General features: G+C 32.8%; 1 protein-coding gene across 5 annotated transcripts in view; it reads right to left on the bottom strand.

The window, feature by feature from the left end:
• The window catches only part of Plexa (plexin A), a 256,742-nt gene that overhangs the window by 54,576 nt on the left and 178,560 nt on the right, over positions 1–23,606 (bottom strand). For all 5 annotated transcript variants that reach the window (XM_072887441.1, XM_072887436.1, XM_072887440.1 and 2 more), the window contains one exon: positions 13,363–13,545. In XM_072887441.1, the coding sequence (XP_072743542.1) occupies positions 13,363–13,545 (183 nt within the window). The remainder of the gene's footprint in view (positions 1–13,362; positions 13,546–23,606) is intronic.

Below are 23,606 nucleotides of genomic sequence, written 5' to 3'. Positions count from 1 at the left end.
ACAAACCAGATGAAGGCAATAGAGTCAAAAAACTACGGAAGAAATCAAGCAGGCGAGTTTGAAAATGTTCCAAAGACAAACATAGTCACACGGGAGCTCTTCTCGATTCTCGATCAAGTAGGAAAACGACTCACCTCCTTGCAGTGCAACAAAATCTAACAACTTTGTGCGATCAGCGTGGTAATTCTCATTGCTCCTTTTATATTACATTACAATCATGAAAGCGCAAGAGACAACTGGGAATTGTATTCAACAAAAGAATCTTAAGGTAAGAATCATAAATAGAATAAAAAGCATCTTCGCACAAACAGCTTTTGAAGATTAAAATTTAAAGTGAGATAAAAAAAAGATTTAAACATATTTTAATTTATCCTATAAACTTTTTTTTATCTTAAAAAAAAAAAAAAATAATAAAGTTAGTCAGATAATAAAACCTGATTGTAAAAATACGATAAATCTATTAATATGGACAAATGTTTTTCGATTCGATCTTTTAATGAGTAAACATTTTAATATATTATTTATAAAAATTTGAAATGTTATTCTCCAGAAAATAAAATCTTATTGCAAAACTTGCCGTTTTAGCCATATAATTTTCAATCTCGAAGCCTGTCTCTTCCCGCAAATCTAAATTCTCACCTCAGAAAAGTACCTTGCTTCCAGGTAGCCGCGAAATTGAGAAATCGGGAATCATTGCCGAACAGAATCGGCGCTCGAGCGGAAACGAGAAAGAGACGGCGGCTCGAACGAAGGAAAGTGCGGGTGTCGATCGAAGGATGGAGAGAGAGAGGAAGAGAGAGAGAGGGGGGGGGGGGCGAGGGTGGCCAGAACGAAAAGTAAAGCGCGGGTGGAAAAAAGAGCGAGATAGATAGAAGGTAGTAGAGAAATGGAGGCGTCTGGTTCAACATCGCCGAGTGCACGGGTATTTCGAAAATTCGATAAATCTCGCCCCACCACTTTCCGTTCTTCTTTCCGCTCCCAACCTCTCCTCCCCTACCTCTCTCAGTCTCGCCGCACACATCGACCGCCCGCGCGAGCGAGCGAGCGATGAAATTTCCTCGTCGTCCCAATCTCTCGTTATTCCCGGGGCGTTCTGGGTCGGGACCCGATATACCCAGGGCTTTCCGCCCCGAAAGCTCCTATCGCCACCCCCGCCCTACTGATCTGGCCTGAATCCACATTCTACTCTCTCCGCCCCGTACGCTCCTCTCCGTGTCCATTGCCTACCACTTATTTCGTCGTCAAATTCCTTTTATTTCTGCGAATCGATCGTAAGACATGATACCGATGCTACAAAAGAACTGACCAGGAGCGAAAGAGATGGTGAGATGGTTAATAGGCGCGTGAGAATCGAGATTCATGATCGACAATGTTAAGAAAGATACAGTCTTATACAGATAGAGACTGTACGCGATGACAGTAATGTGGGAGATGATGCTCGGATAAATAATCTCTGTTAATTCTAAAATAGTGAAAATTCTAGGCGGATGAATTGATAGATCAATAAATAGACATAAAGTTCACTTAAAAATGTTTACCGTCGACAGTTGCTTTTCTGAGAGTTAAAATTGACTGAAACTGAGAAAGTAAGTTTAAAGTAATACGAAACTCATCGAGGTTCAATTTTATTTTTTTGAAACAAAGTTGCCTCCTGTACATATTGCGTTGACTTGAAATGTAAAAAAAAAAAAAATAAATATTTTTGATACGTGTGAGAAGAAGAGTGCATCTCTACAAATATATTTGCGTGAGTGCGTAATTAATTTTAATACAGTAAATTTAATTATTTTAATTATTCATCGCTATTTATTTCCTTCTAAAATTATTTGTCACAATTTGACTGATTCATCTATCCATTTGATCGTGAACAGCTTGTGTTATCGCTCAATAGGATCAGCATCGTCCGTAAATAAATTGTTAATTAACGTGCAGGGCGTATTTTTAGTAGCGTGAGCGCACGGGGTAAATATTTACGATGCTTGTAACTTATAATAAAAGGCGGCGGAGGGGAAGTAATATATCCGTGAATAAACGTCTAGAGAGCGCGCCATATGGCGGAAGATACTCTTTCCGACAAGACTTCGCGAAAGCGTGTTAATAATTCGTGGCGTGGAAACACGACGTGCTCGGCCGGAACTCGGTAGTCGATCGATCGCCGACGTACCGAACTAATGCTCGCGGCTGTGTCTGTCGACTCTCGCCCTAATCGCGAGCCCGATTAATTTCGCCGTTATGTCGTACTTAATTTCGTATCTTTCAACATTGTAACAGTGCAACGTTACGCGGTTGCTCCGCGCACTGACCGCGATATCACGCGTGACAAGCTTGATAAACATCCTAAATTAGATATCAAAATATGACGATGTACATTACTAATTAGTCACATAAATTAACGATTGATATGACATATTTAAATATCGAAATAACGACATGCTAATTAAGCATTCATTATTAAATGTTTTCTAATTCAATAAATGTTGTACAAATTCGATCTCTAAAATTCGCCATATCATTCACACATTAAAGTTAAGTTCAAATTTAGAATTCTGAACGGCCATACAAAAAGACGTTTAAATCAATTATTTATTAAAATGATGCATACTACAGATGTCTAAAAATAATATCTATATTAAAGTATCAATCTTGAAAACTGAATTTTCCATCAACGTGACGTGTAACCGACATGTATAACTGACGTAAATATAAATTAATAAAGTCTCTTTCGTAGCGATATACGATGATCGCGATTGCCAGACAAATTGAACCCTCCAAGGATTTGACACTGATCCGCGGATCGGCCTAACCGAAGGGAAGTCCCTCGGTAAGATACAGCCGCTTTTCTCATTAGTATCTCTCTGTCCGACGGATTAATTAATTTACCCGTATTACGGCAACGTAGCGCGCTCAACACGAAGGATTATAATCTTGGTCGTGATTTCGCGAGTTCGCCGCCGCGAAAGCAATCGATCGGCAGGATGGGCAGAGCATTTACATCCGCCACACGATAAGATCGTTATGGCTGATTGGAATTTTCAGACGCGATCCGAACATACGGTAATCCAATTGTTCCGGATGCTGCAGTCGCAACGCGGTTCGCCGCAGCCTATTATTGCGCATTGATGAAACTGTGCGACGAGGAGGACGCCCCCCATTAGTCGCGTTTACGGTTCGTCCGTTCCCCGCGTTCCCTGCTCCGCGTTATTATCATCGAACTGTCGCGCATTATTGTCATCGAACGTCGCGACGCGAGAGCGAATAATAAATTACGGGCGATCGATCCCCGCACGTCGGGACTACGTGCGCAATGTGACGTGCGATGCGCTGGAATTCTTTCCGTTTGACGAAGTGTTTAATGCGACCGAGCGACGAATCTGTATTAAATCCTCGATTAAAAGTAGCCATTCTATTTAACGGAGCTCAGATTTAGCAGACAATTTTTTGAGTAAAACTTTTGCTCTTTTTAAACTAATACATACTAAAAATATCGCAAAAACGTTTTACTGAATTAAATATTTCAATCTTAATTCTACTGTCTGTATATCTCTTGGAATGTCTAAAATAAAATTTCGTAAAAAATCAAGCTTGATTTTAATGATAGCTTCTTCTACATATTTGTAATCAATTTATTTTTAGGAAAAATTTGAAGATTCGTAGCAATTAAAAATATTTTTATATTATATATCAAAGAAAGTATAAAAGTATGAAATATGTGCAATTTAATCTATAATAAATTTTGATTTAGAATTAATTAGAGAAACATGTTATCACAAGTGAGAAATTTAATCTCTAAGAGAAATGGAAAACGGATTTTTAAAAAAATATTTTACTCTTTATGTAAAGTAGTATTGACAATAAAACTTTCTTCGTTTCTGTTCTGTCCGCAGCTAATTTGTAAATTTTGTCATAATTCCAGCTTAAATATAATTTGTACCCTTTATGTGTGGTCTGTGTGACGCAAACCCTTTCGAATATCGGGATGATCCCCGGTCTTGCGTAGCGCCTATCCCCATCGAGCCGTACGTTAATACCAATTAATTAACCGGGAATCCCTGAGTTTAACCCATTACTGCCCCTTAACCCACGGTCGTCGTCCTGGCGCACACGTTCTCGAAACGCAACGTGCGTGCAATAATCACGAACACACCCTTCAAAATGCATTCGGTGATCCCTCTCTTGATGCTCGCCAATCATGGACAAATTGAAACTGGTATACTTAATAACACCGCGGATCAACACTATTTTGCGGCTTAGGTTGCATTGTGTTAGTGTTGCCTTCCAAAGCTATTATCCGCGTTTGTGTTGCATAAAATATGTTCTGTTTAATCTCGAGATAGTGAAAATTATCAGAAATTAACAGAAATTAGCAGAATATATCCAAATAAATTGTCATTTTAATTTCAATATTTACATATTATTGTATTTGTTTTCTAAATAAAAATAATGAAAAATTATATGAAAATTTATTTCCAATATTTGTTAAATTAGAGAACTATTTATTTATTGATCAACTTAATTATTAATCAAATTAGCTTTCCATCAAAATAATTTGATTACTCAAGTGTAGTAAATGGAAATAAATATCGCAAAATTAGATTAATTCGATAAAAATTTGAAATATATAAAAATATAAATTACATATATATATATATATATATATATATATATATATATATATATATATATATATATTGTAACATTTCTTAGTTATGTTAATACATCAAAATATTTAGAATATATAGAAGTTAAGTATTCACACAATGATAAAAGTACGTTTAACTATTATACTAATTGCATATCAATACACTAAAGTTGCATTGTTATATAATATTAGTAAATTTTCAAGAATTGAAAATAAAAAATATGCAAATAGCCGGATACAGAATAAATATACAAGGATATAAATGCAGAAAATTATAATTCATTGAGAGATAATTATGTTTATTAGTTTTCTGCAGCATAAATATATTACTATAATTGTACGTTAGAATATACGAAAATACAGAAATCTGAACGATAATATTACCATAATAATAATAATCATTACCTTCCTCATTTTCAATAATATTTTTCTCTATATATATTCTGCTATGTATCGTATTTTCACACTATAAATAACATTATTTTTGATTTTCCATTTCAATTTAGCATTTATCGTTGTGATTACATTTGAGTCTTTTTTAATGAAAAGTCAATCAATCGATTGATGCGTTTTATGGATATCCCTTTTTCTCGTTCCCAGGCTCGAAATAGAAACGTGCACACATAGACGATTACTCATATCACGATACCCTAAGCGCAGCCGTTATTAATCGTAATCCTCTGTATCGAGTTGGTCGATTGATGGACGCTAGAATTAATCTACGATCCACGCGGTTACGTCTATCTATCCTCGTAGCAGCTATAACTGATTAAATCGTCGTTACGTAGTAACCTAAATTCCTCGTGGCGGAAATTTTCGGAAAATACATTTTCGTGCGGTTTTATCATTCACGAGGTTAGAGCTGCAATGTTGACACTGAAGCAAGATGAGTGTTTTTTTTAACATTCAAAATGTACAAAAATAATTTTTCTGCAAAAATTTTCAATAAGCCAACATTAACATTACGTAGAGACAAGATAGATAATCGCATATAAAGAGCAATGCCATAGTCAATTTGAGAGTTAAATCAAGATATTATCAGAATCGTAAATTTCTAACTATCATAAATGTCAAAATTCGATTTTGCAGGATATTACAAGTTGAAGCGGCAGGAAGAAAAATGTAAATGAACATTTTATCGAATGCAGAAAAAGATAATGGAAGCGTATAACCGTCTGGCATGCACTTCGGCAAAATTTGACGTTAACTCCCGTTATATCGGATATCGGAAAATCAAACAATTTTATCCAATCACGTTCTATGACTTTTCGACCTGAAGACCTTCCGAATCGACCACCATTTGACGATGAAACATCGTTTGCTCGCAGAATGCATAGTCGATTCTGTTCAGTTACAAGAAGAGAGAAACAGGAAGAGAGAGAGAGAGAGAGAGAGAGAGAGAGAGAGAGAGAGAGAGAGCTTCTTTCAAAATCTATTTTCTTTTTTCTCAATCCATTTAAGAAATCTGATTAATCAAGTTGAAATCAATATTAATATTAAATATGTTCAAGTCAAAATTAAAATGTTCAAGTATAATAAAGCTATCTTTAAGTTTTATTTTAATAAAAGTTATTCAAATAAATTTTAAGAAGTTGTTTCCCTTCTTTTCGAATTTTATGCTTAAAGTTAAAAATTTACTATTGTACAAATGAAATAATTATAATTTAGCTTTAAGTGTCAATTTAATTATCGTTGATTAAATACTGCATTAATTTTTGTTTGTTTCAATAATGTTTATACATTGCATTTAAGGATTATACAATATTAATCGATTATAAGTTTATACATGTGCAATTTCTCAATGATACTGAAATAATAATGCACAAAAAACTGTCTTTACTCAATATATACATAATTAGCGAGCTTATAAAGATAGTTTCCAATATCCGCTATCACTATAATAAACGTCACACGTTATTAAACGCAGGAACTGGCATGCGATGGTTAATTATCAACGAAGCTGCAGCGGTCTCTCGATCGATCGCCCGATCGATCGATCGGCTCGTTGTCGAGCTCACAGCAACCGCGGGACCACGGAGGATCTAAGATTAGCGTATTAATTAAGAGATCGACATCGGATGCGTCGGCAATTAGCAAGCAAACAGAACCGTGAAACGCGGAAAACCCTCCATTGAAGGAGATTATAACGGAATAACCAAATTCAGAGAGACGCCATACCGTCGAATGTCTTCGAGACCTGTTAATTATGGAAAGCTGCGTTGATTAATCGGAAGGGTAAACTCTGCTAAAAATATCCCTTCATATCTAAGCAAATATTAAATTTAAAAAGTTATAATAAAGAATTATCAAACTTTGCTGAGCAAATTACATAAAGCTGAAAGATTACTTTTGGACATACAAATAAATAGATTTTTGATACAGATAATTAATATTTGATTAAAATTATGTTGACGTTACGAAATTACAATTATATTGGTTTTCAGATTTTTAGCATGAAGTTACATTGATTATTTTTTTATTAGATACGCTTTGAAGACATTTTCGGATAAATCGAGAGATGTGATTTAAAACTTTGGTCGGTCCCACGATTCGTACTATACTCGAGGGGCCTGAGGCGATATTTGTGCGGCGCTACCGGAAGGGATGTCGATGGGCATGCGTATAATATATCAGCGACGACCTTTCGCCGTGACCCTCAGTCACGGATTCCCGCATGGTTGTATATAATAAGCAGCGGAACTTTCATTAACAGCTTGGGTAAAGTTTTACACGGTGGACTTCATACCGAAATCTCCATCGTGAACATATAAAGCATATTTATTTGAGATATTACTAAAAAAAAAAAAAGAAAAAAAACTCGTAAAAAGTCGGAATGTAAAAAAGCGTTGAGAGAGAAACGAATAATAAAATGCAAAATAAACTGAAGTTATAATAAAACAATTTTTATTTTATCTAAAGTTCAAAACAATATTTGTATGACAGAAAATGTCGGTAGAATAGCAGACTATTTTTAGATGAAAATGTTTTTTAAATAATCTTTTAGTTGTACATAATCATAAAAATAAAACATTCAATTTAAGCTACAAAATTATTCTTTTTTAAATGTCATATAAGTTTTATTTTAATAGAATCCTGAATATTAGCTATCAAGATACGTTTCTCTAAAATTGGCTTTATATTGTTAAAATATGAAATGTATTAGAATTCAAAGAATTTTTTCAGTTTTGGTTTTAATACCTCGAATATTAAGAATGATTATTAGAATTCATGAATAGCTATTCAAAACTTCCAATAGACTAATAGATATCCAAATTTTTTTAATTTTTCGAAATATGAAGAATTATGATTTACTTTTATTTTGGTTTTAAAGCTTTGAGTGTTTAATATTTAAGATAATCATTAGAATGCGTTTATATAAAATTCTCGATAAAATGTTATAAGAAAAAAGTTTTTCGACACTAGAAACTTTGAAATTTCGTACTGCTTACATGAGAATTAAAAAATTGCAAAAACTCTTTTTGCCTATTGATTTTTTAATTTCTTGAATGTTAAAAATAATTACAGAATTCGTGAATATCTACTCAGAACTTTCGATAGAACGTCAGGTTTCTAAAGAAAGTTTCTTTATCTAGAAACTTGGAAATTAATATTTGAGTTTTTTTTAAAACTTTGTTAAAAAACTTGTCTAGAACTATAGAACTATCTTAAATCTTTTTTTCAGAACTTCAAAGAATTGCAATTGTTACATAATGCGGAGCACCGCAAAGTTAGCCCTGCAGTTTTTCAAATCGTATTTTCTTTGCTTTAAATTAATTTAAATAGAATATTTTCTAAAAACAATTGAGAATATCTAATTCTTGAAAGAATCCCTAAATCTAATAATTTTTCTAATATATTAAAAATGTGAAACTATAATTTCACACAGAGAAAAAGAGAGAGATAATATATATAATACTGAAATTTAGGAAATTACAAAAGTTGATCAAAGAATATGTCTGTTAGTTTAATGATATTATATATACAATATGTCAATAAATAAATATTTTTAGACTTATGGATGTGCAAAAAATTCTAACAAAGTAAGAAGATTGTTTACTGACACATTCTCGCACAGTGATTGCCAGTGTTGCATGTGTAAATATCCCAAGATGACCTCACGGCACAACCTGCGAAGTGCCGGTTCGTATTCGGCCGCACGTTTTATCTATATATATGTGTAAGTGGACGCGATCATTAATTAATACCTTCCGGGACTGAGATGAGAAAAAGAGAGAGAGAGAGAGAGAGAGAGAGAGAGAGTCATGAATCAACGCCCGCTGCCTCAACGGCACGGTAAAGGCGCCTTCTCGTGTCGTGCTAGGATCGCGAACGAAATATCTCGCCGCCGCGGTGATGATCATCGCAATGATAAACAATGCGGTGCGATTATTAATCACCGACCGACCGATCCGACGCAATTAGCCCGCGCGAGTCGATGCACTCGTGTGAAAGAACTTCACTCGCAACGCGTGCGAAAATTGACGTTGGTTTGTGTAATGAGGTATGAGAAATTGCGTACTTTCTATTAATTTCAAATAATCATTTTCAGTTATTACTTTCTATGCTACTAATATGTTATCAATTAAGCGTCAAGTTCAATTTCTGAAAATGAATTCACTTAGAATTAGAAAACAATAGGTTTCAAGCAAAAGTGAATATATGTATATGAAATATAAGGTTGTTATTTGCTTATGAGCTTTATGTTTAATATGTATTTCTTGATATAATATTAAAATGCCATTATTTTTATCCTAATTTCTGAGATATTATATATATATATATATATATATATGTTTATGTTAATACTATCGCGCAGTAATTATGTCTCCAATAACATAACACTAAATCGATAATTGATAAACCATAATATATTGAGGAATGTTATTAGTGTGGAATGTGTGTGCATATATGTATAATCAATAATAAAAAATTAACTAAACATTAACTGAATTAAAGAGCGTTTTATAATGAGCCAAATCAATTTCGTATTATCTCTAAATTAACAAATCTTTTCAATTACATTGATATATCGCATTTGAAGATGAATAATTGTCAAATTTAAGAGATTTGGTTATACAGACATAATTTGTAACACATACTTTTGTTTATATACGTGTATACAATAATCACTACATTAATAATCATTATACTTTTTTCTACGTTCATATACATATGTCCTCGGGGAAGAATATCTTATCCATAAAATCAATATCTGCTTAGTATAAATTGAGTTATTGACCTACTCAGTTACTAATTTAACTGTCGATTAATATTGAACACAGCTATAACAAGCACGTGTGTCATATATCGCCACGTGTCACACGTGAGGCTGAGCCCTTGCATTATTAGATCGTGTACAAGACGATATGGACCAAAATCGATTAACCAGTAAATTATATATTCGATATACGTGGAGGGAAGGGGATGACCTCGGTCTCTCTTTTTCTTATCCAGGCATCGTCGATTTTCGTACGAAGTGTCTTTTATCACTCTTGTCTATTTCTTTATTTAGCCTTCACTTAATCCTCGACCACTCAATGCAATCGTGGTTTCGTGACATTGATCGTTTATAGTATACTATATATAGTAGATCGTAAAATTGCTCAACAATATGTGATACTATTTATTTTGATAATATTAGTGCACACACTTGTGACATATTGCTTTTGATATTGAATATCATTAGCATCAGTATTTTATATTTCAAGCTTGATATTAAACAAGTACGGTTATTTTTGAAAAGTATATAGGTATGTATAACAGAAAATTTTAAAATAAACATACGCGCGTTAAATTTAAAATTCTCTCTCTCTCTCTCTCTCTCTCTCTCTCTCTCTCTCTCTCTTTCTCTCTGTCTCTCTCGACAATATTTTTATTCATTTCCATTTATTTTATTACTTTTTATTAGAAAAGTTTTAATTGTCACATGTGACACAGATCGATATTGTAAAACATCACCATTTTTTCAAAGAATATCAAAGAATATCGAGAATATCGAGAATTGCGGTATTCAATATTAAATGTGTAAAGGTATCGATATCATGTTAAAACTAATAATAAACATTCCAATAATACATGGCTAGAGGAACAATTCGTGATGAGGTGATCTCATGTAACTAATGGAACGAGTTTGCGAGGAAATAAAACGGAGATATTGCAACTTGCTGGCAACGATATTCTGTCATCTCGTCGAAACGTGCGCGAAAGCTGCTTTCACTGGGTATAAAATATTCAATACGCGCAAAAATCCCACTGTATTTGAACTTCACTGAATTCGTAAAAATCGTATTTTTCGCGATATCTCGGAAACAATCAGCATGCAAATGGAAAAGTAAAAGATCCGAGATCATCGAGAAACAGAATTTCCAAATGAAATATTTTTTTCTAGTCACAATCCGAATAGAGATAATTATACATACGCAATATTTTTTTAGCAACTTATCATGGTGCAATATTCATTATAATATTACCATTATTGCATGTTGATATCATCACACATATACAGCGCCATTAATATTTTGTTAATATATTGCATAAAAATTTCCAATATAAAAATTTTAACTTTGAAATAAATTTAGGCAAAAAGTTTTTCATTTCTATTATATCACTCTTAAAACATCGTTACTTCTTCTACATCTAATATTTACATTCACCTTGTTAATACATTCTTAACTTTATGTTAATGATTTTTAAAGTCTTCTCAAATCTAAAAATAAATCTTTTTATGGCGATAATAAGCACTCTCGTAAATCGACTTGACCTATCGAACCAACTGATCGAACGCTCGAAAGGAACATTAGCTAGATTCACTCGAGGCGAGGTCTCACCGAGATAATCCATTTCCGCTGAAATGGCAAAAGGCATAATATTACGTCGCGAATCTCACAAAGCGAATCACGAGCCACCCGGTTCTAGATGTACCGTTCCCGAGTGTTAAACGTCCGAAGCAGAGTTACACGTCACCGTTTACGAGACCGATAAATCTCAGAAGAGTACTATGAGTCGCGAATAGAGATTTCACATTTACAGTGTCGTAAATAATATAAATTTATAACGAAATATATGTGTAATGTCGTATCGTACAAAACACGTTAGTGTAGATGTAGAAGCGCACATATACGTTTTCTCCTCCCCTCCTCTCTCTCTCTCTCTCTCTCTCTCTCTCTCTCTCTCTATATATATATATATATATATATATATATATATATATATATATATACACTATTACTCTATAAATACTATTATCTATAATAGAAGTTAAACTATATTTATCGTTACTTTCTCTATCCAGAAAACGACGACTGCTGCTCGAGATCGCGAATAAGAGATAACGCGCATTTTCTTCCTATCTGCAAACAACTAATGCAAAGTTTTAAATAATGAATTAATAAGAATATCGATAGCTATATCGATAGTTATTTAAAAAAAAAACCAATCAAACTTAAGAAAAATATTCAAAATTATATGATGTTTATAAGCATAGAATATATAAATCTGATTAATAAATGTATATCCGTAAGATAGATCGAAAGAAAAGAAAGCATGGAAATGTATTCCTACTCTCAGCGATCAAATTACCGATGAAACTGTTCTTCTATGAAGATTTTATAAATATTATTTTAATAGCGATGCACGATAAAATGAGTGCACTATCCACGATTTCCAATCCTGCGAGTACACGTTGCACCGGCGTTTTTTGAACGAGCCGTCGACTCTATTCCGAAGCCAATTAAATGGCCCGTTGTAACGTTTATACGCCACGTTGCTTGCACGGTGTTTGATGCACGAACGTGGTAATCGCGTGGTGATCGCGATTAATTTAACGATCATGCCCTACGATGATCGGGAAAGATTCTGATACATATGCGGGCGTGTGCTCTGGCGGGATGACGTGTGTATGTGCATGTACATGACTACTGAACTTTGCCATTTGATCTCCTGCATCGCCCCGTTAAGTTCAGGGTTGCTGAACTCTTTGCCTCCAGCGTCGAAGAGATTAGGGAAGGCAAGTAGTAGTCAAATGTCGAACTATGTTTCACTAATATCTCGATAACTTTATAATGCTCGTTATCGTAATTAATTATTTCATATAGAAATTTTCTATTATCATGATTATATAAGATAATAGAAATTATATAGAGATTAGAAATATTCCAATTTATATACTGAGAAACATTACTTTGTTTTTTATAATATTTCCGCGTATGAATATATAAGATTTATGATTTTAAAAATGTTATCAATTTTGTCAGAACTGTAATACATCAAAAATAATAAATATCTTTTCAGTTTAGAGCTACGTAAAAATTACAAAGAACACTAGTATGAGCAGAAAGTGAAATAAGAAAAAACACAATGACTCCATATACTTGTACATAAATATCATTCACTAATGCAGCTAATACAAAGAGTGCTTTAATTTTTTAAATCATATTTTAATTATATGTTACGTGTTTTAAATTATTTGTGCAATAAATTCACAACCATAAATAGTCATAATTGATAACTCGATCTTATAGAATTCTCTTTAGTAATCCCATTATATAATTATTTTAAAGGCTTTCAAGACTATTTTTTACGAATGTATAAATACATATATTCATATATATTCATATATATTCATGTATATTCGTCGTAACATATAATAACAAAAGTAATAGCTATGTCTCTCTTTTGTTAAGGGATAAATTGAATTATCAAGATACATAATTTCGAGTACTGACCTTTTTGAGGTGTCCTTTATTGGTACCCACGAAAACGACGGTATAATCACCGGTCGAAGTAGCTGCCACAGCTGTCAGGTGAGTCTCGAATGTCAAAACTGCAGGCGCACCCATGGGCTCTTCGCCGCCTAAAGGTGTGTTCACATCGAGACCACAGAAATCCTCGCCAATAGTTTGCAATTTCTATAAACAAAAATAAACAAGATATGATGAGATGTATTTTGGCAGCAACAATATTTAATAATATAAATATTACCTATCTATATAATTAATGCATACTTAAAAAGTTATAGGCCTGGTTTTATTTTAAATTTTAACGATTACGTAACGTTTATATATAGAATTAGATGGCAAATGAAATAACTAAATTATTATTTATATAGAATTGATGTCTGTATCATTCATAATAAAAATTTATATTAAATTTAATTAATAATAACAAATAAATATAATCAATAGCAATTAAATTAATTTTAATACTATTGATTCCATAAGAATTACAAGTTTTGCAACAGAAAAACAATATTAAATAAATATATAAAAATAGAAAGTCAATTTTACATCCTTTAAGTTTATTTGTAAACTATTTAATTAATATTTATGTATATTTTTTCAGAAAAGAGAAAAAGAGAGAGAGAGAGAGAGAGAGAGAGAGAGAGAGAAGGAGGGAGGAAGAGAGAGAGAGGAGGTAAGTCGTAATCAAGTAATCACATAAGGAAAATTTAATTACGTAATTCATTCATTTGATTATCCTTTATATCAGATGTAATACTTAATATTCTTCCATCGGATATGTAAAGTAAGTTACAAGAAAAATATGAGCGTCCTAGCGTTAAGGATTAAAAGCTCGCTTTATAACGACTAATTCATCGCCTAAGGAAATAGGCCGCAGCTGATTTTACTTGCAAATTCTTAACTTCATGTGTTAGAATATGAACGAAGTATGACAACATAAATCTATTTTCTTGCGTTAACGGAAAATTGCAAAATCACTCATCTTCTGACTGTTCCACATATGTACATATATGTATGCAAAGTATTATTAAAATCTGAATTTCCTGCCCAGTATGTTGTTCCTTCTGTGCAGTATTCTCTCGTCAGACGTGAAACTGTTATCTTTTATCATAGTTAAGATGGAATATTCTTCTATTTATTTTATCATATTTCATACATCAGCATATAAGAAAGAAATAATATATAAGAAAGTTATACAAGTTAATATTTCCAAAACATTCACATATGTAACATTTATAAAAGTATATCTACATTCAATTGTTAAAATTAATAAAAAAATTAATTTTATTAGAGACAGTTGAAGTTTAAAAACATTTTATACTCAATAATGAATTGTACATATTATGCATTAACGATATAAAAATTATTAAAATCATTTGAGAGAGAGAGAGAGAGAGAATCGTTGAGAATTATATAATAACCATTATAATAAAATAATTTTGCAGAGATTAGGATTAGAAATATAAAAATTTTTATCGAACGATTTACAAGAAGAATACACAGGAAAATTCATGTGGAACAAATCTCGATTTAGAATTGCAGGAGTGATTTCGCCGGATCGGAGAACCCGCTTCCTTTTTCCGGCGGAAAAGCGGCAGGTAGATTAGCGAAGCGCGAAAACCGGTGCGAAAAATATCCGCGGCTAAAATATCGCGGCGAGACGGGTCGCGATAAATTATCACAGCACCGACGATTAATTCTTGCCGGACCAACAATTAATCGTGTCCTACGATACAGAGATGCTATGTGTTTTATTGTCTTTTACCGAACGTCTCTTCTCTTCCTCCTGAAACTTGAAACACGTATCGTGAGAAAGACAGAACTTACAAATCTGCTCTAGTATTCCGTACGAAAAGCACATTTTAAATATTTTAAATGCATCATCTAATTCATCAATCTAAAAATTTTTTAACGCATATAAGAGCGGTACCAAAGTTAACAATCATTTTATCAGCCATCAAGAGAGTGGTTGCTTCTAAAACTGTGTAATTTATAATTAAAGTTTCTTTTCTTTCTTTTATATAAAATATATAATTATAATATATTATCGTATATGTATAAGCGATATCTGTGAAATTTTTGTAACTGAAAAAATTAAGTAACAGTAAATGCCTTTTTTTAGCTTTGTTCAATTAATCAAATATTTGTAAGATAATTAATTACTAATGACAGACTTTGTTCACCCTGCCCGAGTTTATTCGATCACGAATCTTTTCTCTTTTTATTGATGTTTGCATTCCAAATACTTTCCGCATGAAACCAAGGGTTGTCTTGCGCGAGTCGACAGATAGGATGATCCGTCGGTCAGGCGTGTTATGTGTGCACATACAAAAGCGTATGTATCCACATCAGAGCGAACAAACCAGCAAGCTCGGCGGAAGCATCGCGCGAAGTCGGCTCTATTTACATTCCAGGGTCGGTTTTACCACCCTGTGCACACGCACACGCGTACACATATTACCACAGCGAACAATTATTTGCATTCCCAGTGCTAATACGCCGCCAACGGTGCGGAAGGAAGCGCCGAGATGCATTTTCGCTGTGGCTGTCCTCGCGACGGCGACAATTGCGGAAAATCAGCAATGTACTTGCGCGAAATCACGCCTGAGGCTGCATCCACATATGTGCAATAAACTTTATTCAATCATGCAAACGTTCGCGAATGATATAAACTTTAATTAATATAGTATATATAATATAAACGTAAGAATAATTTATTTTTTATAAAGGTTCAAGATGTGTACGTATGTGTGTGTTTGTGTGATAATAGTTATTAAAACATTAAATGTATCTTAAATACGTATATAAATATTTGCCAAATCAAAAATATTATAATTAGTCATTAATAAAGAAATTTATACGTTGGTATTTTAAAACAAATCATATTTTCAAAATTAGAAGTATAAATTAAAAGTATAAAAGAAATAAGTTCTTTAAATAAAATCTTCCTTTCTGTATTATTTGTGTATATTTAAATCCTATTGTTAATCCATCACGCTTATTATTAATCTATCTTGCTTGTAACGTTATATACAAAAGATCGAATTACCAGACAATTTTAAGAGTACTAGGACCTGATCGGTAATATATTATGAATATGCGGTAATGTACGTTATAATAGCAAGTTGAACGAAGTTCATATGCTCGTATGCAGTAATTTGCATATTTAGTAAGGAGCACAAACCATGCACCGTTTTTCTAATTTTAATTTTGGCATAAAAAAATGTTAATGCTCGATGTTAATATTCAACTTTAAATATTCGCGCATAAGACTTCGAGTATGCTGGATTTACTCTTTATATCTTCCATGCAAAAAGGACGAGACTTAAAAAATTCATAGTATGCAAAACTTTACCTCGGCTTTTCATATTCCAAGCACAAAGCTGTGTCAATGCTTTGACACACTTGATATTCATATGTTATCTGGCGAAAAACCGAGTGCAATGAATTATTCCGACAGAATGTGGAGAGCGCTCGAAATTTCTCATCTGACTTGTCCTTCGTCGTTTAATTTGGAGTGAAAAAGAATAAACAACTTACACGTGCGAGCGAGCCAACCGTTTGTCAATTGTATGAGATAATCGATAGCATGGTACGGTTGTTAGCAACGCGGTTGAATAATTTTAATAATGGTACAAATCGACGTGTAACTAATATCAAGATCAAAGGACGTGCCGTTGGATTGCCTTTCGACAGTTTTACTGAAATACCGAATATACGCGCGTACGAAATATGTGTATCTATATATATGTATAATAGATATTCTAAATGACAAATGTCAACAAAACTAATTATCGATCCTCAAACTCATTTCAATCCGATATACATATATACATATAGATTTTTATATTCACTAAGCAAAGTCAATATGGACGAAGATAATTTGGGGATGCGGATTTCGCGTTTCGTTTCTCTTTCTATTTCTCTCTCTCCCTCTCTCTTTCTATCTTGCTTTTTTTACGTTTGAAACGCATTTCCCGTTGAACGATACCGTTGAGCAATAAAAAAAGCGCACCCACGGCTGTTATTACAAACGCGCAATCATTTCCGAAAACGTAAACATATTTTGCACGTACACGCCATTCTGTCACCGGATAAAATATTTTTCAACGAAAAATTTCGAAACTTTTATGTTTGTTGTAATCTGATAAAAAGGCATATACCATTTTTTTACGAATACGTTTTCCCTATCAGAACCTCGAAAATTGCCTGTCACTGAATTCTACAAGTGTTTATAGCTGATGTACTAAACTAAACAATTTTCTTTATTTTTTTTAGCATTTTGCACGTCAAAATAGATTCGGATGTAATTTATTCAAGTTAAATCATATAAATGATTTTTTTCCAAATAAAGTAAAACAAAATAAAGAAAATAATTGTAATCAAAAAATTATATTCTATGTTTCTCAGAAATCAACAATATTTCAAATCCTAATTGAACACACACTATCTTGCTGTCGAATAAAAACTCTAACTGATACGACAGAAGTTTCATCCACGTGTAACTAAATGAATCAGTATCCGGAACGGTTTTCGACAAATCTCGCAGCCGTGCGATAAAAGCTTCGCCGGTGCGCTAATCCCGTCCGGCGGCGAAATCGAATGAGAGTCCTTCCCAATTTTGGAAAATATGAAAATGTCGACAACAGGCAGGCAATGAAATCGCGAGCGCGTGCCCGCGCACCATATTTCGCCGTTCGGCAATCCGATTAAGGAGGACAATCCATTCTCTCTGTCGTTGCAGCAATTTTTCGCGTCGTCGTCGAATTCCCGCCAAAATCTCATTTTCCGAAAAAACGCTCTCCTCGTCGATTTACTCGTCGTGTCGATCTGCGAGCGACGACGGACGGGGTACGATTTCGAGAGTGTCGAGAGCACGGGCACGATCGCCGCATTTTCTCTTCTTCGATCCTTCCGCCAACGCCGACATCGACGTTGACGTCGACGTCGTCGACGTCGTCGTCGTCGTCGTCGTCGTAGTTCCCGTCCTCGTCATCTATTCCACCTCGGTTTCCCTCTGATCGTTTCGCCTCTCTTCCATCTTGGTTTTCCGCCAATTTCGATTTTCGTGCACAGCGCTGCATCTTACTGCCGTCGTCAGTCACCTGACGATATTTCTCGTGGAGTACGTGACACGAAGGTCTTTTGGTGACATAAATCGACGCCTTCGCCAATATGTGAAGCAAATATTTTCAACCGGTTGTTACTATGTTCATCTTATTTGAATATGTTTATGTGATGCAGATAAGGTTGTGGTTCCAAAAAATTTGATATAATAAATTTTATTTATTATTATTAAAGTAATAATTGTCCAATTATGAATTTACAGAAATTGAAATTCACGGAAAATGTTTCTAATTTGACATCTCAAACAAGTAATAAAATATAATATAATAATAAAATATAATGTACACATATTACATTATCAAACTTGTAAAGAAAAGAATTCTTTAATAAATAATTTTTTTTTTCAATTACGCATACATATACACACCAAACTAAAATGTTATTAAAAAAAACGTTTGGAAAGTTTAATTACAGAATGAAATTTATCCATTTAAAAAAAAAAAAAAAAATCAAATCTAACTCTTTTCTATAAACCTTCGATAATAATAAAAAATTTTATATTATAAGAATAAATATTGAAAATTGAATATATGTCTCGTGACCCTCATGCACGCTTATAAATGAATATGTAGTTAGGTTACAATCGAGTAAAAAGTACCTTAGTACTTTCTCGTGAATATTGCATCATTTATGGCGAAGTCTATTCATAACTCACAATTATTCATGCAACCATCAATGTTACAAAGGAATGCATCATATGGAACGCCAGTACAAATTTCCCCGATTAGCTCTCTATTCGTAACATGTTTCACATAATTTGCAATGATATGTATATCACCGTCAGTTAGTGCGCCGCTACTACGATGCAATAAGTTTTCGCGAGTGAATAAATGGCAACCGGACAATAAGCGTCCGTATAATCCGCGCCACGCTAAATTACCGTAACATTCGCCGTCGTAACAGTATCGGCGAAACGATCTTAACGACGTTGTATGTCGCAACGGTAACAATGTGTGACTGTCGTCGCTTACAATAGCGTATGCATTTTTGTATTGCTGAACACTCTGTGACTTTTTTTACGACGAGACTTTTTTTTTTCAAGACGATACTAAGCAAGTAATTTAGGGGAGCCTATAATCGTCGATGAAAAAACGAGTGCGAATTAAGTCACTTAGACTTTACGAGTGCGCTCTTCGATTTGCGGCAAAAGTCTGAATCGGTCCAACGCGATTGTTTTTCTATTGGACTTTTTGACATCGCATTGTGCATCGTTTTCGGCACAGCGCCACAAAATGCGTGAAATTTCTTTTATAGCAAAACAGATTTTAATTGGATTTCTTTTCAATTTGGATGAAAAAAAATATTGCCTAAATTCTTCATAATAATATTATTAATCTTCGTTTATAAAACTTATTGCATCTATAACATAATTGAATAGAATATAATTTTTTTTTAGATGTAATTTCTTTTAAGGTTTTACACACACACACACACACACACATACAGATATATATATATATATATATATATATATATATATAAAAATACATTACGCGGCAATTAAAATATTTTACTTTTTAAATTGTTTCACAAAAAAGATTTATAACAACTTTATTTTTAGATTGTTAAGAAATTTTTGTTTTGTATTTATTTTATCTTATTAAAACTTTTATATTAACAAACTTAGCTTATTTTCATAAACTTTCAGGCCACCCTCGCATCAATCAAATAAATATAAATTGTAAAACACATTAATAGTAACAGTGACATCTTTGAAGTATCGAGTAATCAAAACACGAACGAAACGCAATGGATCTCTTCTTGTGGATAATTTTCGCTCGATGTCTGTGTCATTTTCTTTCCTTTGTACTCTTTGTTTTATTTCTACGGTCGCGTTTTTGTCAGTACGGGAAATTGATTCGCTTCGATGTTGTCCTGTTTGACAGAACAAAAGAAAAAACAATTCGGGACTGATTTATTTTTGTCAGTGATCGAGCTGCATTTTTTTCGATACTTGTCCTCTCTCGTTATTACATCTCTTCCGCTTTGTGATAAAAACGATTACGAATGATATTAACTTCTCGCGAGGATTCCACTGAAAAGAATAAGAAGAATATCAATTTCCTTTAACGCACGACAAAGACAGAGCTTTGTGCAACATTAATTATTCTTTATGCAGATTTATTTGTAAAAAGCAATATTACAAAAGACGTAATCTTGATACGGTTTTACATTCACTGCTAAGAATAAACGGTCAATCTCGAGATGTATCCTTTTTAACGAAGCGAGTTTGCAAGTCTTCACTTTCGCATTGCATCTTTATGATTTTATTTCGATATAAACGAATATTGGAAATCTTCGTTCAACTCGCAGACGTTATTACTACGGACATGGACGCTGAATTGTATTCTTCTCTATAGAAGTAGCTTTTATAAACAAATTGAAAAATGTAATAAACTGTTCATTTTATTTAACAAACTAATTGTTGCGTTTGAAATTTAACTAACTAAAAGAATTTTACGTTACATTTTTTAATTTAACAGAAGAAAGGAGAAAAAAGATATGAAGTAATATCTATTATTATATAATAATATAATAATATACATATTCGATAATTAAAAAATATAAACAATAACAATCATCTGTATATATTTGTTATAACGTACAAAGATGTTTCCTATTCGAAAGAATAAAAAATCGTACATCCTAATTCCTCTCTTATATATAATATCTCTCTCTTTTATCATGTGATCATATATCGAATATGATCTGGGGCAAAATCCGATTTTAAACTAAAAGCTAAATCTCTTCCAGTGTGGCATGATAGCTAGCACAGTTTGTTCTCGACCACTATACCTTTCCTAACCAATTTTGAACTTTAATCCGATTCACCCTCCGCTCTTATATACTCTCTCATAACGATTTTCTAAAGAACTTATCTCAAATAATACTCGCCAAGAGGGTGATATTAAAAATTTAACCTTAGAAAAGAACTAACTACTAATCTTATCCTCTCGACAACTTGTTTTACTTTGCTTTTTCTTTAGGTACTTTAGATCATGAATAAAATGATAGTTTTGATATTTCTTTCACACACATAGATTGCTGACCATTTATAAAAGCAATACTGTTCAAAACAGATACGAGCTGGTTTCTAGCGCATCGTTGGTGAAACGTGGGCGGACGAGCCCCTCAGGTTATAAACTTCTGAAAGAAAGGAGGCGTGGTTTTATAACGATTTATTGCGCACGGCCGTAATAGCGTGTAACGAGTCGGAAGTGGGTGCTTTTATTGCTTTCTTGCGCAAAAAAAATGAAAAAAGAAAGAAAGAAAAAGGAGAGTCGCATGTACACGGGCGCGAACGTTCTTTCGCAGCGAAACGAGCGATTTTGTTTCGGTTACCGATGCACCGCACTTCGCCTTTAATAGAAGACAGTTAAAAGGATATATACACCTTATACAGCCGCGGTCAAATCGTTCTACGAGTGTTACTTCGCCGTGAAATTCCGTACGCGATACCTCGTAAAGTGAATTGAATAAGAAACACAATTTTTAGCAATGTGGAAATTCTCTCGAGCATTTTTTTTTGCGATAAAAATCGAAAAAAGGGATCACTTAAAATTCATTGTCTAAACATCTCTAGCATTGAAAGTACGATATGATTATAGAATTGAATGATTAAAGAATTGGATTTTATGAAAATTTTATGACACTTACGTAAAATTATTCTAGAGATCTCTGTACGTTAAGTTTACCTTGATTACAATAGTTTTTATTATTTCGCGATATATGTATATGCAGTATGCTTTATATATATTCATTATATTTCAATACGTACTAACATAAATTAACATAAAATAAATTATTTCTAAAAAATTTAATTAATAGTTATATTTCATTAATATTTCATCAATATCATCTGATTGAAAATATTTTTAAATTGCAAGAAGCTAAAATATGTATAAGAAAACGAAAGAGAGTAAAAAATTTTTCTTTGTTATAAGTATAATAATTTTGTTTGTTTAACAATATAAATCATTGTCGAATCACCATGTAATCTCATCATGTTTTATCAGTTATTCGATAGCAATTTTCTAATGAGAAGCTCATCACATATCAAAATCGTTATTCGATACGTTTTCTGTGAGATACAAGTACAAAGCTTTACTCAAAATATTTAACAAAGTAACTTCTCTGATGTGCACAGAATGGTGATTATAATTCAACTGTAGCATCGTTAAATTTTATGAATGCTGATAAAAATAAAAAAAATATCAGACATTTGTGGGATATAGACAGCAGTAAAAAATTATTCGAAATATCAACTATTCCATCACTCGTTAATTCTTCAATCATTTTAAAATCCATTTCTTCTTGAATAAAAATTTGATTGCAAAATTTTATACGTACTCATAAAAAACTTTTTAATTTTTAATATCAAATTATATTTGTGTCTCAATAAAGAAAATCTCGAATTTGAATATGAAGCTAAAATAGAAGATATACTAAGCCTACAATTAGTATAAATTCTTTACGTGCTACTTTATAACTCTTAGCGAGATTTTCTATTTACTATTTTGAATCTTGATTCATTAAAATTTCTTAGTTTTTATTAATTTATAACTATATACTACATATTTATACTATTTATTTATAACTCTATACTATAAGTGTTAAATAAAAACAATATATTTTCGAGATATTCTATATATAAAAATAGAGAATATTTGCTAACAAGAGTGGGACTAAAATCTTTCTTTTATTTTTTGCTGAGCATCGATGGAAACTAACGCCTCACAAGAGCGACGTGATGGTCCACTCGTTCCGAAGCTTTTAGCGGTGCATCGCACATTAACGACTAAAGCTCCTCATCCCACTTTTCATTTTACCGGTGTCCTTATGCGCGGTTCGCACGCTCGGCTTCGACGCAAACCGTCCTCGCTCTCTTCAAGGCACGATAATGAGGCCACAAGAGAGAAAAATGAATGTCGCTGCATTAAAAAGAATCGCCTATCACGCACATACATCATCAACTTTATTATTTATTTATACTCCTACTATATTAAAAAAAATTACATTAATTTATTATTAAACTTTTTTGTGCAAATATAATAGAATAGTATGAATAATTTATTCTTTAAGAGTTTTTTAATACTGTTTTA

Source organism: Anoplolepis gracilipes, chromosome 3 (assembly GCF_047496725.1).
Source record: "Anoplolepis gracilipes chromosome 3, ASM4749672v1, whole genome shotgun sequence".
Lineage (NCBI taxonomy): Eukaryota > Metazoa > Arthropoda > Insecta > Hymenoptera > Formicidae > Anoplolepis > Anoplolepis gracilipes.
Note: the sequence above shows the minus strand (reverse complement) of the source record. Positions and strands in the feature narration are given on the sequence as shown.